Here is a 20,969-nt window from a genome sequence, read left to right as displayed (position 1 = left end):
AAAATTTCATCAATTTTCATCCCAAAATATGGACAGTAATTGAAGCTAAAAGAAAATTCAAAATATGAACCTGTTGTGATATGATCTACATCTTCCATAGAGATGATAGATAGATAGAGAATGTAGATGAAAGAGATAATAGATAGGCATAGATAACTATGTGTATATAGTGTATACTTACCAGGATGGACTTATACAGTGAATGTGCATTTTTAAAAGATGTAAATGTGCCTTCTGCAAATAAAAGTTCTCTACATATAACTGCAGGGTGTGAAGGAAGGGCTTTCTCGTTATATCTGTCCATGCCTAGCTTGGGTTTAATTCAGTGTACTGAACAATTTTGATCTGCAGACATAGGATCATTTATGAAAAAAGTGATAGAAAATTGCCTTGCATACCCAGGTTACTAAGAGGTAAACATGGATGCATTGTGAAAACCATCTTGAGTATGTGTGCCTATGGATAGACCTTTGTGCAGCGCGTTTTTCCGGTGACTTCTCAGTGCCCTGTTGTGTTTGCTTACAGCCAGATGAGTGAGCCTCACAGCGGTCTGACGCTCAGATGTGCCAAGTGTGGAGTCGTCTCTACAACAGCTCTGTCGGCCACCACCGCCAGCAATGCCATGTCAGTCTCTCCTTCACATCCTCTTGTTGCAAATCTTTACAGTGCGAGTGAGAAAATGCTGCTCTGGTGATTTTTTACAAGTACTGCCTTTGCTATCATGTAAAGGTGTATTGGTGCCCATCAGCTTCGTAACTTTTGCGGGACAGCCCCTAGAAACAAGTGGCATGTGGACATGTTCTCTGTGTGCGGGCTCCCAGGACCCTGTCTCGGTCCCACATCCTGAGTGCTTTACAGAGAGTGGAGCTGGGGTGGCTGGCGCTGCAGTGGGCACTGGGTGATGGGCTATGGTCTCCCCTCAGGGCCTCGCTGTGGAGCTCCTGCGTGGTGCTGCCCCTCCTGGCTCTGACGTGGATGTCTGCTGTGCTGGCCATGACCGATAAGCGCTCCATACTGTTTCAGATTCTCTTCGCGGTGTTTGACTCTCTGCAAGGCTTTGTCATAGTCATGGTCCACTGCATCCTTCGCCGAGAGGTAAGGGTCCCAGTCACTCTAGTTCATGGCTCTTTAAGTGGTTGTACACAGGGGTTCCACCCAGCCTGTCACCCACGAGTGCGGTGTTCTGTAATCGATGCTCTCTCTCTCTCCATCATCCTCCCTTGTCTCTCCCAACCCCACCAGCTCTCTCACCAGGCACCATCCCCACTCTATCTGACAGGGGGTCCCCCCTAAGACTCACCCACTGCTGACAAACATGTTAGAGACATGATGATTGTAGAATCTATATCTCTGCTAGTTAGTAAGAACTTTTAGCAGTTAGTTCTTCTGGCCTTCATAATTTATTCTTCCAGTCTTCAATCTTTTGACAATATTTTTAACATTTTGGTCTTCCTTGCTGACCTCCAGTAACAATTGCTCAGCACTGAAAACTGACACGAAGCTGTAAGGCTTCTTTGGGACTGACACTGAGAAATAACAGGTTGAGGTACATAAATTCATGGAAGGCAAACAGACTTCTTACCTATTCCTTGACCTAGATTTCCATAACTGCATAGCCTTATTCTAATTTTATTTTAAATAGAAAAGCTGAAGATTAATAAATGATTACTTGGTCCTTATCATATTATAATCACATAATTAATGAAATGAAGACTAACTTTTTATGCTGATACTAGGGCTTGAACTCAGGGACTGGATACTATCCCTTAACTTTTTCACTCAAGGCTGTCCTATTGCTTAAGTTCCACCTCCACACCAAGTGGACAGGAGATAAGCATCTCATGACCTTTTGTCTGGCCTGGCTTTGAGCTGCCACCCTGGGACCTCAGCTTCCTGAATAGCTGGAATTACAGATGTGAGCCACCAGCCCTTGGCTTAAAAGGAGTGATTTTTGTTAAAGCTTTTTTCATCAGATTTGAAGATAAAAGGAACCTATAGGGCGTGGAACCGGGGCCTGTGACCTGAGGTTCCTTACCGCACTTGTGAGGTTCATTGTCTGTTGGGGATGCCACTGGCATGCCTCTCAGGAGGAGATCCTGCTCAGGGTTGTTGTGTGGCATGCTGACACGGGCTCTCAGGCTGTTATCACCCAGGGCATTCAGGAGTAAATGGATACCGGTGCCCATGTGGGTTGATCTCACCTCAAATAGGAGATTTCTCTGTCACCTCAGGGTTTCTCATGTGGACTTTGAATGACAGATATCTTGAGGGCTTGTTATCATGCTTTTGCTGCTTATATAAGAAGAAAAACACTTGGCACAAATATTCTTGATTTTCTGCAGAACTTTTTTGTAGTTAGTAACTAGATGTTTAACTGCCAAAAACATGAACTAAAGGCAATTAATCCAAATCATGGTCTAAGTTCCTCTGCTAAATGTTTCCTGCATTTATAGAAATAAAAAGATGGTATTATCTCCATTATCATTACATTTTCCATGATGTGTTCAAATTCAATCATTTTATAACTACTAAATTAATAACAATATGCCATAGTATTCTTAAGTTCCAACATTTAAACATCAAATAGCCTTCTTGTTTTTTTTTTTTTAACATCGCTGTAATGTTTGGATTTCAGATGTAGAGCCAGTCTCCTTCAGAACTTTTGAGAGGAACTGTCACTAAAAACAAACACAGGAGATATGTTTCAGAGTTACAGATGCCAAGGTGCCAGGCTTTGAGGTGCAGGAACAATGTGTCTGCACCGCTCATGGCTGGCCTTGACCTCACCAGGCATAGACTGAAACTGCCTGCCTTGCTCTGAGAATCCAAGGAGATTCAAGGAATACTGTTTGATCTCTGATGATTTTCCACTTTATAGTATTTTCTTGTGGACAATTCATATGAATCATTAATTCTCAAAAAGACCATAGTAATATGTTTCTTTTTGAATTAGACATGGGGTACTTATACGCATATTTCTTCCCTCCCTCCCTCCCTTTCTTTCTTGTTTTCTTCTTTTTGTGCCAGTACTGGGGCTTGAACTCAGGGCTTTGTACTCTTGCTTGGCTTTCTCCTCTTAAGGCTGGTGTTCTACCACATGAGCCACACCTGGATTGTTGCTGGTGAATCTGTTTTTCTACCCCGGGGGCCTTTCCAACCTTGATCCTCAATCTCCTGAGTAGCTAGAATGTATATATTTTTATTTCTATGCTTATTATCATTTTGTTTTGGGGATTAGCATATATTTATGACATCAAAGAGTTTTATTCAGACATTTCCACACACGAAGCCAGGCCACTTTGAAGAAAGGTACCTGAATTTTTTTAAATCACTAGCATAGTTTTGCCCTCCTTTGTCATAAATATTTCAAAGATTGACCCATAGCTTGTGTAACCTGTCTGATGTGGAAGTTGGAACATAGCCTGACAGTTAAAGGAGAAAAGGAAGATTGTAATGTTGATATTGGGAAATGATGTATGTGGAGGATAATTTATTTTAAATGTGCCTTTGTAGTGAGTGCAGTCGAGTAAAAATAATTTCTAATCGGGAGAGAGGAAGGAAGTGACCACACTGACTCTGCCAACTCAGTTATGTTACTATTATTTAAAAATTGTGTAGTTGGCTGTTTGATTACCAGACCTGGTACCTTAATATTTACATTTTGCAAAATTTGTGTTTCTGAAAAATAGTTTCTTCTGGAGCACTTTTTTTTTCTCCTACTGACTGGCTTTACTAGATAGTTGTGACACAAAGGAGAAAACAAAAAGAGAAAATCACAGTTTATGAAAATCAAGACATTTGATTTATCACACCTCCTTTCTTTTTGGCAACAAAACCTGTATCTTAGAAGCTAGCTCAGAGAGTAGCTAACAATGTAAGATCTGTTACTTCAAATGTCCATGTTTCCTACATTTGTCCATTATTGTCGATTTGACTCCATTGGAATTAAGCGGATAATAAGACACAGCATTTATGATTCTCCACATCGCTATGGAGATGTGAGGACACAGAGTTATGAAGCCTTTGAAACAGCTCCCGTTGCTAGGAGACCACTTCCTCAGGCTGGCACATTCTTTGCATTCTGTCTCTGGCTGCATTTGACTCTTAAAGACAATCCTACAGCTCACTGTCAGAGGGGGGAAATAACAAGGCTGCAATGCAAATGAAGCCACAACAAAGCCTTCCCCTACATACAAGGGAAAGGAAGGTACCCGAACTAGTGGCTGTGGCTGTGTGCCTGGCTCACAACTTGGCCAGACCTCTCTGCCCTTTTCTGAGCACTTGCACAAGGTATTTATCCTATCCTAACCTTTTTATAGCAGAATAGTTAAGACAAAGAAAACTGTTCTCAATCCGTCCTCTCCCGGCCTCTGCCTCTCCTCCCCCTCCCTTCCTCCACCTTGGACAGAAGGCCATTTCCTGTCATAAAGAAGACAGGGGAAGTCAGGCACTGGTGATTACACCTGTAACCCTAGCTACTCGGGATGCTGAGAGAGGAGGATGGGGGTTCAAAATCAGCCAATGAGGGGAAGTTCATGAGACACTATCTCCAGTTCACCAGTAAAAAGCCAGAGGCAGAGCTTTGGTGCACGTGGCAGGGCATCAGCCTTGAGAGAAAAACCTAAGGGGAAGTGCTTGGGTCCTGAGTTCAATCTCCAGTACCAGCCCCCCCCCCCAAAAAAAAAAGAGAGGGAAGAAGGGAGGGGCAGAATACATGGAAAATAGCTCACAAGCATCCGGCAGTGAAGCTATGAAACAAGCATGCTATCTAATCCAAAACCAATATTCTGAGTAGTTTGGAACATATAACAGGGAAGCCAGTTGCTCTGACAGACTCCTCATGGCTGAGACCAGCCGTACAATGGGTTTTTAATTGATGGCAGGATCTGAGGCTGGACTACAGAGCAGGAAATGGGGTCCGGGTCTTCACGAGGGCCACAGTGGGTCACCCATCCTCCCTCCACCTGCAGGCCAGGGCTCCATCCCTCCTTGAAGATTATGAAGGCTTAACTGTGAAGGTGGCTAAGCTGGGGCAAGCAGTGGAGGAGGTGGAAGGTTCTGGTCTCCATGCACTGGAGGCTCAGGAAAATGCAAGGGAATTGGATTCTTCTCTGGTACTTGTAATAATAATAATAATAATAATAATAATAATAATAACACCCAGATTGCTGCATTAGGAGAAGGACAGTGCTGGTGACTTCACTGGTGACTTTGAAGGCGTGTGGATAGAATGTCTTGGAGCTTTCTGGTTAGAGCATGCCCTGCTTTGTGAAGCAGCACCCCCGGGGCACATGGAGGGTGAGGATGTGGAGTTGGAGGCCTGACCCGGGCAGAAAACAGTCAAAAGACACATAGCCCCCTAAGGCCTTCATGTTTCTGAGGATACATGGGAAGGTTTTGTCATTTTGCTTATAATTAATAGAATGTGCCCCTGAGCGGGGGATCGAACCTGAGAGGAGAGCACAAGGCAGCCTTTCCCAGGGCCTGGCCTCGCTGGCCTTTGTTCAGGGTCTGGTGCCTCCTCCCCAGGCACCCACCCATTCCGAGGCTTCCTGGGCAGGAGTACTGCAAACCGCACCCTGTGGAGGCCGGAGTCCCGCCCCAGGCGCTGGCATCTCCTCACATCCACAGGTGCTCTCTGCTCCAGCAGGCTGGCTGGGGACCAAAAAGGTGCAGTGCTGATCAGTACCAGATAGCCAGGCCTGCCCACAGGGGTCCCAGCCGGGCTTAGCCAGTGCCACAGGCTGTCCCCACCTCGAGAAGCTGCAGGCCACCGCTTGTAAAAAGAAGTGGTTTCTGGACCCAGCCTGGGGGTCTGGCCAAGCTCTCCTTCCAAGAAGGGAGGATTTTAGCCTCTGAGGCTCCTTCCTGGGCCAGCCACTTCCCCAGGGCCTGGACGCTCTGTGTGCTCCCAGCAAGGGACAGGAAACAAAATGGATCCCATTTCTTCCTACCTCTCCCATTTTTACCTCCATTTAAGAAGGTAGATTGCAGAAGGCCGGTAGATGTCTAGCCAGCAAGAAGAATCCTTGTACTAAAGCCGTGTTTGTCTTTTTGTTTGTTTTGGCAGGGGTGTTAGGGTGGACACAAGCCTGGGGCCTGCTGGCAGGGACGGGTATGGGGCCTGGGGCCTGCTGGGGAGGTCAGCTTGTGGGGCCTGGGCCCTACTGCGGAGGACTGGTGTGGGGTCGGGGGCCTGCTGGGGAGGATGGTGCGTGGGGCCTCCCCAGCAGACTCCAGGCCCATAACACTCCCACAAACACCTCGCTCCACCTGGCAGCGCACCTGACTCAAAGAGGTGTTAGAGTAAGCTTCCTTAAATACTTAAAAACACACAACAATTGGAAAATCTTAATTACTGAGTCGAAAAACAGAAATTACTTGAAGATTAAACAAGTATTAGTAAATGGAATAATAAGGAAAGAACAAAATTTACTTTTCTAGCTTACAACCATGTTCTCAGATGAAGAAATATGGAAGAGTAGCTGGACATAATGTGTTTTCTAGGTAAAGATTAGCTGGGAGCTAAACACAGTGTCATTTCCCACCCAGCAGCTCTCCCCTGCCAGCTTTCTCCACGTAGCAGACCTGGCACACAAGCTCCATCTTGACCCTGGCAATCTCTACATTCTGTGCAAAATTCCATGGGGACACCATGCCAGCTGTCTTCAGGAGAGAATTAGACTCTCTCACCTTGTGGCTGAAACACCCACTGCCTCCTCCTGTGGGGACTGACTGGAGAGGGAGGTGGCCCAGATAGCTTCTGCACCAGGCATCCACCTGCACCCTCCACCCAACATCCACCTGTACTCTCCACCCACCCCACCTCCATCCTCCTCTCTACCTACCCACCTCCACCCTCCCCTCCACCCACCCACCCCTGCATCCTCCTCTCCACCCACCCACATCCTCCCCTCCACCCACTCCACCTCCACCTTCCCTCCACCCATCCCACCTCCACCCTCCCCTCCACCCACACACACCTCCACCCTCCTCTCCACCTCTGTCCTCCCACCTGATGTGAAGTTTCAGGCTTTTCAGGCAGTTTTTGAGCAGCCTCAGGCAGAGGCAGCCAGATCCAATTTAGTGGTGTTTTTCTCATCATTCTTAAGAGGCAGCCTTCATGACCTCATGGTGTCAGCAGGATTCATGCCTCTTGTTAGTATTTTCTTTATTTAGCAACCTGCATTTGAGTTCTCTAAATACCCAAGACAGTTCTGTATGTGTTTCTTACTGCTGCATCCCTCAGGAATTCAGATATTTCCTGTGCCATAATTAACATTAAACAATAATCGCTCTGAATAAGCTTATTTAACAATTGTACTTACTGGTCTTAAGTTCTTTAAAAGGTTAATTTCACAGAAATTCAGTTACAATGGTTATACTTCCTATGTTCTCCACAAAATCAAAAAACCATTACTGCCTACTACTGTGTATGTGATTATTTGCACAAAGTGTTATAATGAGGATAAGACTCTACTTCTTGCTAGATAATCCATGATTCAATAACTCAATAGACAGTGTGACACCAGTCAACATGCATTGTGCTCATAAACTCACATGTTGAATTGAAACTACTTAGAGATAATGAGCAGAAAATAACCACTTAAAAGATATTACTAAAAAAGAACAGAAAAGCAAATTCAATTAACTAGCCAAGCATTTCCAAGTAAGGAGGCCTTTCCCAGGTCCAGCCTGGCCTTTTTGTTGATGTGGGTCTTTTTGTTGTTGTGTATGAAATCTAGCCTGGCTGTTTTCCCTGAGGGGGTTTGATGGACATTTAAGCACACAGATTACCTCTGTGTTTTAAATATATTTTAAATAAAAAATAACTGTCTGTAATCAAATGAAATCCCTCCCATGAATCTTTCTGGCTAAGCGTTATCAATGTCATTAAAAGTGTTACAGAATCTAAGACTTAAATTGTGGGTTTTGTCATAGTCCCCAAATGGCCTGACTTCACTGGGGAGTATTGATGCCTTCCACTTTGTATTTCTTCTGGTAGCACTCTCTAGGGAAGAAAGGTCTTGCCTGTCATTATATTTGGGAGTTAGGTAGTTGAAAATATTAAATGTGTGTATGCATGTGCTTGTGTATATAGGTATGTATGTTATGTACATGTATCATGAGTGTAGGTGTGTTTAGATATGTGTGGCACACATTGTGTGTGTTTTCTGAAAGAAATTTCCTGTATTCTTTCAAGCCACTAGGTAGTGATGTTTAAGAGAAACTTATATCCAAACTGCTTTACCACATTTTATTTTTAGTTGAAAATATACTTCTATAACCTGAAGGTTTTGAAATAGAATATGGTTAGTGAGGACCAGTTGATTTACACTTAATATTTTCACAGTATTTCCAGTTTTATATATACTAATATTTAGGAATCAATTTGAAAGGAACCTCATGTGACGACTCCGAAAACAATGTCTCTTAGTTTTTAATATTCTATTGTAAATTTTTCTTCTTTACCAATTGCCTTAGGATACTAGCACAAAATTAACGTTTACTTGTCTTTCCAATGTTGGCTCTTAGTGGTTATTTTTTTCCTCTAAAAATGTATTATTTTTTGAGAAATGTATATTTCTCCAATTTAAATTTCTATATCACAGAAAAAGTGATAGCCTGGCAAATAGAAGATGCATCACTACTTTTCTCTTATTAATGTGACACTTTCTAGGCATTGAGCTTGAACTGCTTCCCACTGAAGGAACCTGACTCATGAGGCTGTATTTTCTAGACACCCCCACTCCTTAGAGAAAACTGGGTTTGTGCTGTGTACCAACACGCTTAAATAAGAGAAATGGGAAATGAATGCCCTTGCTGGGTTCCAGCAGGCAGCTTCTCCTTTTTTTCACAGGAAACCCAAGATTCAGAAATATCAGAATTGCTAGATGTGGTGGGTCACACCTGTAACTCTAGCTACTCAGGTGGTTGAGACCTAAGGATTCAGGCTTGGAGTCAGCCTGGCAGAAAAGTCCATGAGACTGTTACCCCTAACCAGCAAAATCCTGCAGGTGTAGGATAGCACCAGCCTTGAGCCACAAAGCCACACAAGAGAGCCAGACTGCAAATTCAAGGCCTATTACTGGCACACACACACACACACACACACACACACACACACACACACAGGCACACACAAGTAATGCCCTGCTCATGTCCCAGCTCCACAGCTGTCATGCAGAGCCACCAGGTTAGAGTTGTGCTGAGCTGACCAGTGCTGTGCCGTCACGGGATGGAGTGAGTGCATGCAGAAGTTCTTCCCAAGTTTGCGTTACGGTGTTGTGGAGAGGCTGAAGTGATTCTGAACACCTGTGTCATGCACATCCAACGGTGACAACACGATACATTTCTGTACTGCCCCAAAGTGAAGATCTCGGGCATCACTGTGACTGGTGCTCCAGGAAACCAGGGGAAAGACAACATCCACAATGGCTGGCTTCCATCCAGCAGAACAGATAGCAATAGATGAGGAAGGCAGAGTGGGCACCACAGAATCAGAAAAACAGGGTGGACCTGGGTGTCCTGGGCAGAGCTTGCGCAAGGTAGGGGTAAGAGCAGCTGATGGGAGCATGAGCTCAGGATGAGCCCAGAGACAGGGATGGACCCATAGGCGCCAGGCCCCAGAGCAATTATCAGTGCCATCTGCTCTCCGGTAATTCCTAGTTCCTGAGCTTTTTTAGAAATGAAGGAATTAGCATAATGTTCTTAGAACTTAAGAATCTGATTATTAATGGATGTTTGGCTATGTGAAGTGGCTTTTTTTTTCCTCACAAGATAATCAACCACAAGTAGAGAAGTTTGGTTTTATTATGTCCTGGTTTCAGATCACAGCCCTTGAAGGGAGACCAGAAATAGACTCATTGGAAGTCTTTTTATAGGAGACATGAAAGGAAAACTCACTAAGTGGTCTCCTCCTTCACACCTCTTAAAGCTCTCCCAGTATCCAGTCCTCCTGGAGACAGTGGCTGGTGGGAACAGACCCGCCCTCTGGCAGGAACTGTTAGGATTGAGCCTGAGGTGGCCATTTCACAAGCCAGGAGTCCCCAGCCTTCTGATGAATTTCCTTGCACAAATTCCCGGGCTCCAGCCTTGTGGTGAGAACTCACTCCTAAGAACAAAGGTGGCCACTCGCTCATGGTCTGTGGCCAGTGTGGCCAGGGTCATCCTTACCAGAGAAGGAAAACTCACAGTTCCAATCCCTCGCTGCAGGTGCAGGATGCCTTCAGATGTCGACTGAGAAACTGCCAGGACCCAATAGGTGCCGATTCTGCAAGCTCCTTCCCTAACGGGCATGCGCAAATCATGGTGAGCTTTTATTTTTCTTTCCCATTGTTTATTACGCCAGGACTTCTCAAGAGAAAAAAAAAATCTCCTGTTAGAAACAGTATTAAATCTCACACTAGATTCAGTGCCTCGGTATGGGGAGGGATATTGATTAAGATGTGTTTTAGTCATCAACTAAGATGCTAATTGAAACCCCTTTGGACATCAAGTTAAAGGTAATTAAAATAAAAAGCCTCAGGACTAAAATAAAATCTCATGTTGACTGACTTCCGTTTTAGTTCCTGATACATCTAGTCCTCAGCACCAGTCCCGTGTTCCGTGTGGACCTCTTGCTGGCCTCGAGATGCTGGGCTGGGTGTCCAGTGCCTGAGGGAGCCTCTCTGCCCCAGCCAGAAGGAGGGACAGTGGTTTGCATCCACATCCCGCCTCTGCGCAGTGGCTCTCACTGACACCTGTGGCTCCACTGCACCCCTGGGCATGAAACTGGCCCCCCCCTCCTGGGAGGGACCCATCTGCCCACAAGCCCTCACTTGTGTTGGAACTGGGAGAAGTGGGGTCCGACACATAGTAAACTCTAAGAATGAGAAAAAGTTTAAATGAAGTGAAGAAGTGAAGTGAAGATGTTCAAAGTGCTATATGTACATGTATGAAAATAGAGCTGTGGCTCTTGCAGAGATTGGCTTAGGGAGGGAGGATGAACGATATGCAGACGTGTAGAGAGAGCCCTGCACATGTCATTAATGCTCATAAAAATGAAAACAGCATACCCTGCACGATCAAGAAAAGAGAATGAAATAGTGTATTTGGCTGATTATTAATATTTTGGTTTACTAAGCATTAAAATAGGCTAGATGATACATGAATCACTGATTCATGAAAGGAAAGAATCAATTCTGTACAAAACCCAAACACGGAACCTTAAAAAAAAATCTCTGATTTAAAATACTCATAGGGAAAGCCTAGTGCATAGAAGACTTAGTGCTTATTTCTACGGCATTTGTTTTATTCAAGGGAAAATCGACCATTAGAGAAGTCACAAGGGTTTAACAGAGCTGAGCTACAGAACTGTCCACTAAAACTTTATGTCCAACCCACACTCAAAAATAAAAAGGAAGAAGACATGGACCAAGGGGACACTAACTATACACATTCCAACCACCTGCTGAGCATAGGCACTTCATTTCCCATGCTGTCCTTTTCTCTATGGCAGTTTCCAGATAGGGCTAACTGTTGCTTGCTTTACTAACATTGTTTGCCATGTTCTCATGTACTGTGTTCAACATTTTATCTCCAAGAAATACCCTTCAAGGAAACTGATTGTTCTTTGAAAGACCTTTGTAAAGCAAACAAACAGTAAACCCATCCAGCCTGGTCAGATGTCTGTTAACCTGATTGTTTAATTCGTCAAAGGCATTCCTGATGGTTAATTTAGTCAAAGGCATTCCTGATGGTTATATGTTTTGTCATGTTTTTGTTACAGACAGACTTTGAAAAGGATGTTGACATTGCTTGCCGATCAGGTAACAACACTTGCAACTCAAAAACCTCATTGTTGAGCATGTGAAATCATTGCAACAGGTTTGACTTTGAAGAAAATGCGGTGGTCTAGGCATCACACACTCGCCCGTGTGAATATGCACAGCCCTTCTGTGGGAGCACGGCGGAGGCAGGAGACACGTGGAAGAGGAGACAGCGAGAGGAAGGAGAATTGAAGGATAGGCGTGAGGGCGTGTGGGCCTGGGGAATGTATCCACATGCTCGCTCGGGCTTCTGACCAGGCAGTCTCGCCTCTCTGTATCACAGTTCAATCATGTGCAGAGAGGGACTCATGTGAGGATGATGCTCTGAGTATGTGTGGATGTGTGCACACACATATGGGTGTGCAGGCATGTGTGTACATGTGTGCTTGTATGTGTGCATATGCTTTGCATGCCTGTGTGCATCTATGTATGTATGCACGTGTGCACATGTGTGCATTTGTGTGTGCATGTGTGTGCTTGTATGTCTAAATGCGTGTGTGAGCTCATGTGCATGTAGTAGAAGGAACAGGAGAAGCGACAGAGCACACCCCGTCTCAGGCTGTGCAGAGACCCAGATTGCACAGGGGTCCTCCATGGGCTGAGAAGGCTTCTTGGAGCCAGAGCAGAATGTGCCTTGTTCTTCCATTCCTCTGCAGTCCCATGGCAGCCTCGCTTTCCTGTGCCTGTTAACCCTCAGATAGGCCATCCCCCAGCCCAGTATGCATCTGTCTGCCTTCCCCAAGTACCAGCCCGCTCCTCTCCTCCCGGCATCCCTATGGGCAGGGTGGTCAGTAATCCCAGTAATCCTAGCTGTTCTGCCCACATGGAGCGTGGCCAGCACATCACCACTGGCTTCGGATTCACTGCCCATATCTGTTTCAGGCAAGGTCAACTTACCATCTAAAGCCCTTGGGGCTTTTTAGAAGACAGGTTGCCAGGAGGTACCCTGTCTCAGATTGTCTATGCATTAGGCGTTGTCCATGTGCTTCTCTGATTTGTCTCATTTGTCATTACCACACACCACCCATGAAGAATCTGTCATCATTTTTGCCTTAATCACCAGTATATGAGAGACCAATCCTGCATTCTCATTCCTAAGATCAATGAAACATGCTGGAAAACAGCTGTGCTCTGAGGACGGTCACTAAGAATTCTCCTTTCTAAGGGCAAACACCGACAAAATATAAGCTGCACACTGTCTCACTCGTGCGTGGCCCCATCAGTGTGCGAATTTCCCCTTTGGAAAGATCATATGTTTCCCCCCTTGCTGCACTTCCTTCCTGCAGTTTTGTTCAGAATTCCGCAGGTCTGGTGCCAGTTCCCTTGGTGTGATTTAATGGACATTTGATTGGGCTTTTAGGAATGATGGGGCATGGTTTAGGTCCCGCCTTCCACCCCTTCCAGATCCCTTAGACCTGCAGCTGCAGGGAGCACATGGTCCCCTGTTTCCTCCACTAGAGCTGTGGTGTGAGGCCCCAGATTGACTGTGGTGAGATTCAGAGGACTTATGAGACGTGTACAGCCCTCCCCTGCCCTGTTAAGTCAGAGACTGGGGCTGGAACACAGTAGCTCTGGGCGTGGGGCTTACCCGATTAGGTGGCCATCTCCTCCCTCAGTCCTCCCCTCCAGCTCCCCGTCCGTCCCCAGACTTCACTGGGCAGTGGCTTTCCTCACAGGACCACCACACAGCCTTCATACAAAATAGCTTTCCTCATCAGTTCTGATCAGTTTTGTTCTTTTGTGGGTTTTTCAAGAGGTGCCTATTAAAATGTAAAGTCTCAAATCGTGGAGCTGAGCAATCTTCTTTTTGTTGGTTTTTGCTTCTGTGAATGGTGGAGTGTACACGTCATGGTGCCAAATATTCAGAGGCCTTGGCTGGGTCTGGTTTTTAGCTATGTTTCGTTCTTCACCACTTGATTGATTTCTCTTAAAAGTCTTACTTTAGCTGGGTGCAGTGGCTCACGCCTGTCATCCTAGCTACTCAGGAGGCTGAGATCTGAGGATCAAGGTTCAATGCCAGCCCAGGCACTAAAGAACCTGAGACTCTCATCTCTAGTTAACCTCTAGAAAATGGGAAGTGGGGCTGTGGCTCAGGGGTAGGGAATAGCTTTGAGCTGAAGAGCTCAAGGACAGTGCCCAGGCCGAGGTCCAGCCCCATGACTGACAGAAAAGAGAGAGGGGGGGAGGTGGGAGGGGGAGAGAGAGAGGTGGGGAGAGAGGAAAAGCAAGAAATAGTTTTGATGAGGAGAACTTGGAACCTTTTGGAGGGGAAGGTCCTTACAGGGCAAAAAGCAAGTGGGTGTGATGTGTGCAATGTCAGAAGATTCTTTGGAGCCCAGTGGTGGCAAACGTCCCTGCCGCTCCCCTCCCCGGGCGGCCCTGCGGAGCTGAGGACTGCGTCTGGTTAGTGGTAACCCACCGGCCTGTCTTCATTCCCTGAGCCCCCGAGATAGCACAGTATCCCCGGTGGCACCCACACAGCAGATAGAGATGTGCGTTCAGAGGGCGGGCAGCAGGGCTCGGCCGCAGTTTGATTTGTTCTGTGCCCCCTCTGCCCGCAGTGCTCCACAAGGACCTGGGCCCCTGCCGCGCTGCCACCATCACTGGAACGCTGTCCCGGATCTCGCTGAACGACGAGGAAGAGGACAAGGGCACCAACCCTGAGGGCCTGAGCTACTCCACGCTGCCGGGCAGTGTCCTCTCCAAGGTGCTCACCCCGCAGCCAGCCACCCTGCACATGCCGCAGGGCCTGGGCGAGCTGGGCGGCCCGTGCCTGCCCGAGGGCGGCGAGCTGCGCAGGACCGTGTACCTGTGCACCGACGAGGACCTGCGGGGCACCGAGCGAGAGGCCGTGCACCCACCGGACAGGAGGCTGGACAGCGACTACATCGTGCTGCCCCGGGGCTCCGTGAGCACCGCACCGGCCATGAAGGATGAGAGCAAGATGAGCCTCGGCATGGACGCCTTGCCCCACGAGAGGCTGCTACACTACAAGGTGAACCCCGACTTCAGCATGGCCCCCCCGGTCATGGACCAGTTCAGCGTGAACCTGGACCAGCTGAGCGCCCCCATCCTGGACCCCCACATGGCCCCCCGGGAGCACATGCCCAGCGTGGCCTTCGAGCCCCGTACGGCTGTGAAGAGCTTCATGGCCGCCGAGCTGGACGAGACGGCAGGGCTGTCGAGGAGTGAGACCGGCTCTACCATCTCCATGAGCTCCTTAGAGGTGAGTGGCGCACTAGGTCAGTTCATGCCTGTCGCCCGGCTCCACCGCAGGGGCTGGGAGCTGACAATCACAGTTCAAGGCCAGCCCAGGCTGACCTCCAGGTATCCAGCAAATGAGTGGGGGCAGCCAGGGCTCCTTCCCAGGGCATCAGGAGGCTTCAGGGTGGAGCTGCTGTCTACAAATACTGCACGCAGTAACTGCTCCGTCCCGCGTGCAGACACTCCTGCAGCCGTGCATTGCCAAGTCTATGTATGGTCCATTGGTGACACTACCGTGAAGAAGCGACTTCTTACCAGGGGCTGGTGGCACTCACCTGTAATACTAACTGCTCGAGAGGCACTTCAAAACCAGCCTGGATAGGGAAACTCTTGACATTTCTATCTCCAAGTAACTAGCGAACAGCCAGAATGGAGCTGTGACTCAGGGATAGAGCACTGGCCTCAAACCCAACAGCCAAGGAAGACTGTAAGGCCCTGAGCCCAAGCCCCAGAGTGGTACAGAGAGAGTATGTGTGTAGGAGAGAGAGAGAGAGGGTGGAGGGGGGTAAAGAGAGAAATAGAAATAAAAGCCTTCTGATACTTAGGAGATCCCACAGGTCTTTTTTGTATCACTGGATGATATCATTAATTCAAGATGTTTTATTCTCACTGGTGGTGGTGGTCTTGGTGGTGGTGGTAGTGTGTGTGTGTGTGTGTGTGTGTGTGTGTGTGTGTGTGTGTGTGTGTTGAAACCTCATCAAACAAAATTAGTTGGATCTAGTGGCTGACGCCTATAATCAATCCTAACTACTCAAGAGGCTGATATCTGAGGCTTGCAGCTCAAAGCCAGCCCAGGTAGGAAAGTCCTTGAGACTCTCAGATCCAGTTAACCAGCACAAAGCCCAAAGTGGAGCTATGGCTCAAGGGGTAGAATGCGAGCCTTAAGCATACAAGCTCAGGGATAGCTTCCAGTCCCAGAGTTCAGGTCCCAGGACTGGCACAAAAAAATAAAAAATAAAACAAAAATCAAAATCAGAATGCCCCTCTGAGATCCACCCTCACACTGGCTAAGCTACTCTCTTAGGTCAGTGTCTCCCTCTTGAATGGTGAGTGCTGAGATTTCTGGTCTTCGACTGTAGCTGTGTGGAAGGGTGGGATTGCAGCAACCTGGTTAGGACTCTGAGTGCTGGCCACGTGGACTGGGCCTCGAGTGAGTAAGACGCAGGCTTGGAAAGTAGCAGCCTCTGCCTCGTGGCTGGTTGTATTAGAATTGGCTGGCTCAGAACCAAGGTGCACCCAGCCTTCGTTCCTGAACCTGTATCCCCTGCTGCCCTGAGCGATGCCACATGCTCTAGCAGCCTTGCTCCAAGCCTTCTTCTGCAAGTACTGCAGGGAGTCTGCCCCCAGGCTGCTGAGAGAACCACACAAGGTCCCCCTGGTGTGGTTTTGAGCCTTGGGGAGAAGCGTGGGTTTAATCTTGTTCTTCACTCTGCTGAGAGAGAAAGCTCCATATTGTGGCTGAGCACGCCCGATGTCCGGAGGAGGCTGGCCTCGAACAGCCTCACAGACCGGGGCTGTGAGCAGAGCAGGTCACAGGCTGCCACAGATGACTCCACCAGGTTTAAGAATTAAATGGTCAGGAATAAGGAGAGTCCAGAAGGGTTGGGACAGCCCTGACTAGGGTGCCTGCACCTGAGGCCCAGCTGGGGGGCGGTGGAGCAAGTTTACAGAGCAGAATGGGAAGAGGAGACTGGCCATGGGAGGAAGGTTTTGCCCAGAGGAGGCCCCAGACCCTACGTGGCTCGCCCGGAGTCTCCTTGACTCCCCATTCAGGAGTCGAGCCTAGGACCCCCTCAGAGCAGCTCCCACTCTCGTGCTGTGGGACCTGCACAGCTGTAATTCTCCATTGGAATCATGTCCAGAGCCAAGTGCAACCAGGAGCAAGTTCTGCTCCACAGAGCCTGGATCTGGGCAAAGCCATGACATCCTGTTGGATTAGCAGACTGCTTGCTTCATTGTAATTCTGTTGAAACACATAGCAGGCTAGGACAGTAATACCCTCAATAACATCAACTAGACAAAATGTTCATACAAAATTCCAAGAGCTTTTATGAGAGTTTGGAATGAGTGTGCATATCATAACATAAAAGCAAAAGAAATTGTGGCTGAGCGCTGGTGGCTCACCCTGAAATCCAGGCTACTTAAGAGGCTGAGGTCTGAGGATCCATCCAGGCAGTAAAGTTCATGGGATGTACTTCTGAAAAAAAAAAAGCCAGGAAGGAGCTGTGGCTCAAATGGTAGTGTGCCAGCCTTGAGTTGAAAGCTAGTGGACAGTGGCCAGGCCTGGAGTTCAAGACTCAATACTGTCACAAATGAACAAAAGAAAAAGTGTAATGACCATATGAGAGTTTTCCACATAGAAAGGCTTCTTAACAATGCTATTGCATTAATATATCACACTGAAATACTTTGGTTGCTGTAGAATTGATTTACGCCAGAGCCTCACTGTGCTTGATATTATATGGGTTATTCTACAGGATCTCCTGTGGGTTTTGACACGCTCCTGTGGAGGAGCCAACAGCCGCAGTTGTTCTGTGGCAAGGGTCTCATAGAACTCACAGGAGATCCCTCCGCTGCCCTCGCCAGGGGCGCAGCTGGCCCTGCCAACCACCGTCCTGCCCTGGGCAGAGCACGGGCCCTGTGGTGCTAAGCCTATGGATCCAGAGTGGCTGGCAAATGACCACCTTAGAAAGAAAAAGCCAAGGGACAGGGCACAGAGTTCAGAATTCAGGAGCATTGTGTAGGCTGGAGAGGAGCCTGGCGCTGAGGCAGGAAAAGAGGAGCCACGGAGACTTGAGGGCCAGTGGGTGGGAAGGTGCAGTCAAGTCCATATTTGTGGGGGGAGCAGGTGTGGTGCTGGAGCCCAGGATGCCTCTGCAGCAACCCCCAGTGGTTGGGGTGAAACGTCTCACATCGTCAGCAGGTTCTCTGGCAAAAGAGTAGAGCTGGATCTTTCCAAACTCATTGTTTGCTTTGTTTCCTGGGTACCCTTACCTGCTGCCCTCACGAATGGCCTCTAAGCAGTCTGGAGGAGTTAGCGGGTCTGCAGTGACGGCACCAGGGTCAGGGGGCGGAAGGGGGGATCAGGACTCTGTGTGTGTGTGTCCTCTGTCTGCTTTTCTTATCAAGGTGAAGAAGAATGGTGTTATCTTGTTTGGCACTAAGCCATCACCTTCAGTTAACCAGACAATGTGCAGACGCCCCCGTGGGGTGCATAGCAACAGTGAGAAAATGGAAAACACTAAGAGGGGGCTGAGCTGGCGTCCAGCTGGGTGGCATAGCTAGGGTGCCCTTCACTGATTTGGGGAATGCTGCAGGTGCACTGTAGTTACTGGAGCTCCGGGGCTGGCTCCAGGGTGGGTACCTGCCTGTCCTGGACCTGCTTGGCGTCCAGTACCTGGTGGCCTCACTCAGGGCTCCGTGAATCCAGGCTCTTGGGGCTGCTTCAGTCCAGCCATGGAAGCAATGCAGGAGACCTGGGGGTTTGACAAGAGAGAACAGGGCAGCCACCACTTTGCCACACTTGTGTTCACTTCCCATGCAGCCACTTGGCCCACGGCCCAGCCACTTCCTTGTCCACCCAGCTTCTAGTGACTTCCATGCTGCTTCTGCAGACGTCCACCTCCTTTTTGCAGTCTGACTCTAGTGAATGTTTGGCTTTGGTGTAAACATACCAAAGCAGACGCTGTTCTGGACATGCTTGCCTTAAAATTTTCATCAGCAGAAAGTATGGCCACAACTGATAAAAGTTAGATTAAAAATTGAAGTGATATCAGTAAAGATATATAAAAATTACTTTCTGAAAACAGGAACCTGAGCTGGGAATGGTGGTTCGTGTCTGTAATTCCAGGTATAGCCTGGATGCTGTCCCTGAGCTTATCTCACCCAAGACACTCCCTCTACCACTTGAGCCACAGCTCCATTTCTGGAGCTGGTGGCTAATTGGAGATAAGAATCTCATGAACTTGCCTGACCATGTCAGCCTGGAACCAAGTCATAGGGTTCTCCTCCAGACCAAGTCCACTGCTGTCCTCTAATGGAAGCTTCTCCTTGAGCCCTGCTGCCATTCCTCAGTCAGTGACCCACTGTGGATCCTTCCATGTCCTGTCCAGCTCTGTCCCTAGAGACACAAACAGTGATGTCTTCCCTTTGGAACCACACAATACTCCACAGGAGTTAAACCTGAAGGCCAGTGGTCACTGTGTGCTCCTCAGCACAGCCCTGCACTGGGTTCCACTACTCTCCTTGCTCTGGCCATAAGTTCCGTGAACTGTCACGACCACTCATCTGTCCACCCCATGAACTGTCATGATCACTCCCCTGTCCACCCCGTCAACTCTCACGACCACTCCTCTGTCCACCCTGTCAACTCTCACGACCACTCCCCTGTCCACCCCATGATCTCTCATGACCACTCCTCTGTCCACCCCATCAACTCTCACGACCACTCCTCTGTCCACCCCGTCAACTCTCACGACCACTCCCCTGTCCACCCCGTCAACTCTCACAACCACTCCCATGTCCACCCCGTCAACTCTCACAACCACTCCCATGTCCACCCCGTCAACTCTCATGACCACTCCCCTGTCCACCTCATGATCTCTCATGACCACTCCCCTGTCCACCCGTGAACTGTCATGACCACTCGCATGTCCACCCCATGAACTGTCATGACCATTCCCCTGTCCACCCCGTCAACTCTCACGACCACTCCCATGTCCACCCCGTCAACTCTCACAACCACTCCCCTGTCCACCTCATGATCTCTCATGACCACTCCCCTTTCCACCCGTGAACTGTCACGACCACTCCCATGTCCACCCCATGAACTGTCATGACCACTTCCCTGTCCACCCCATCAACTCTCACGACCACTTCCCTGTCAACCCCATCAACTCTCGCGACCACTCCCTTGTCCACCTCATGATCTCTCATGACCACTCCCCTGTCCACCCGTGAACTGTCACGACCACTCCCCTGTCCACCCCGTCAACTCTCACAACCACTCCCATGTCCACCCCGTCAACTCTCACAACCACTCCCATGTCCACCCCGTCAACTCTCATGACCACTCCCCTGTCCACCTCATGATCTCTCATGACCACTCCCCTGTCCACCCGTGAACTGTCATGACCACTCGCATGTCCACCCCATGAACTGTCATGACCACTCCCTTGTCCACCCTGTGAACTGTCACGACCACTCCCGTGTCCACCCCATCAACTCTCACAACCACTCTCCTGTCCACCTTGTGATCTCCCATATTCAGGAGAACAGGTGTATGGACATGGGCCCCGGCAGGTGGACGTGGGGCTGGTTGTGTGGACATGGGGCTGGGTGGGTAGACATGAGGGAGGACAGGCACGTGGACACAGGACTGGGACATGGACACGGGGTGGAGAAGACAGTCCAGGTACTGGGGCACAAGTGTGGACATGGAAGGGATGATGTGGATTAAGATGTGGGTAGTCATGAACTGATATGTTGAGTCGAAACCTCTTTGTACAACTACTTAAAGACAATAAAATTCGAATAATGCAATTAGAGAAGGAGAAATGAAGTTGAGAAGGAGCTGGCTGGAGGGCTGGAGGGTGAGGAGGTGTATCAGGCAGAAGCAACAGCAGGTGTAGCCGTCTGAGAGGAAGAAGTTGACTCCACATCACAGAGGAGAGCACCTCATATAGAGAAGAGAGAGAAAAGCCAGACCCACTCCTGTGGAGACTGAGGAAGCCAGTGAAGACTGCACTGAGAGACCACCAATCGCCCCAGCCCGCCAGCCCTGCCGGCCACTCATCCCCGGCCTGGGTGGTGCAGAGAACCAAGAACTAAGGCACCATGGCTCTAAAGAGGGCTGAGTAGAGGGCTGGAAGTTTGTCCTGACAAGATGAGAAGATG

General features: G+C 48.5%; 1 protein-coding gene across 2 annotated transcripts in view; it reads left to right on the top strand.

The window, feature by feature from the left end:
- Adgrb3 (adhesion G protein-coupled receptor B3) overlaps nucleotides 1–20,969 on the top strand; it is a 466,475-nt gene that overhangs the window by 428,474 nt on the left and 17,032 nt on the right. For both annotated transcript variants that reach the window (XM_090338496.1, XM_090338497.1), the window contains exons 24-28: nucleotides 526–624; nucleotides 924–1,095; nucleotides 10,216–10,311; nucleotides 11,771–11,810; nucleotides 14,372–15,036. In XM_090338496.1, the coding sequence (XP_090194622.1) occupies nucleotides 526–624; nucleotides 924–1,095; nucleotides 10,216–10,311; nucleotides 11,771–11,810; nucleotides 14,372–15,036 (1,072 nt within the window). The remainder of the gene's footprint in view (nucleotides 1–525; nucleotides 625–923; nucleotides 1,096–10,215; nucleotides 10,312–11,770; nucleotides 11,811–14,371; nucleotides 15,037–20,969) is intronic.

Source organism: Megascapheus bottae, chromosome 8 (genome assembly GCF_031878675.1).
Source record: "Megascapheus bottae isolate mThoBot1 chromosome 8, mThoBot2.hap1, whole genome shotgun sequence".
NCBI lineage: Eukaryota > Metazoa > Chordata > Mammalia > Rodentia > Geomyidae > Megascapheus > Megascapheus bottae.
The sequence above is the reverse complement of the archived record's forward strand: the minus strand, read 5'-3'. Positions and strand labels throughout refer to the sequence as shown.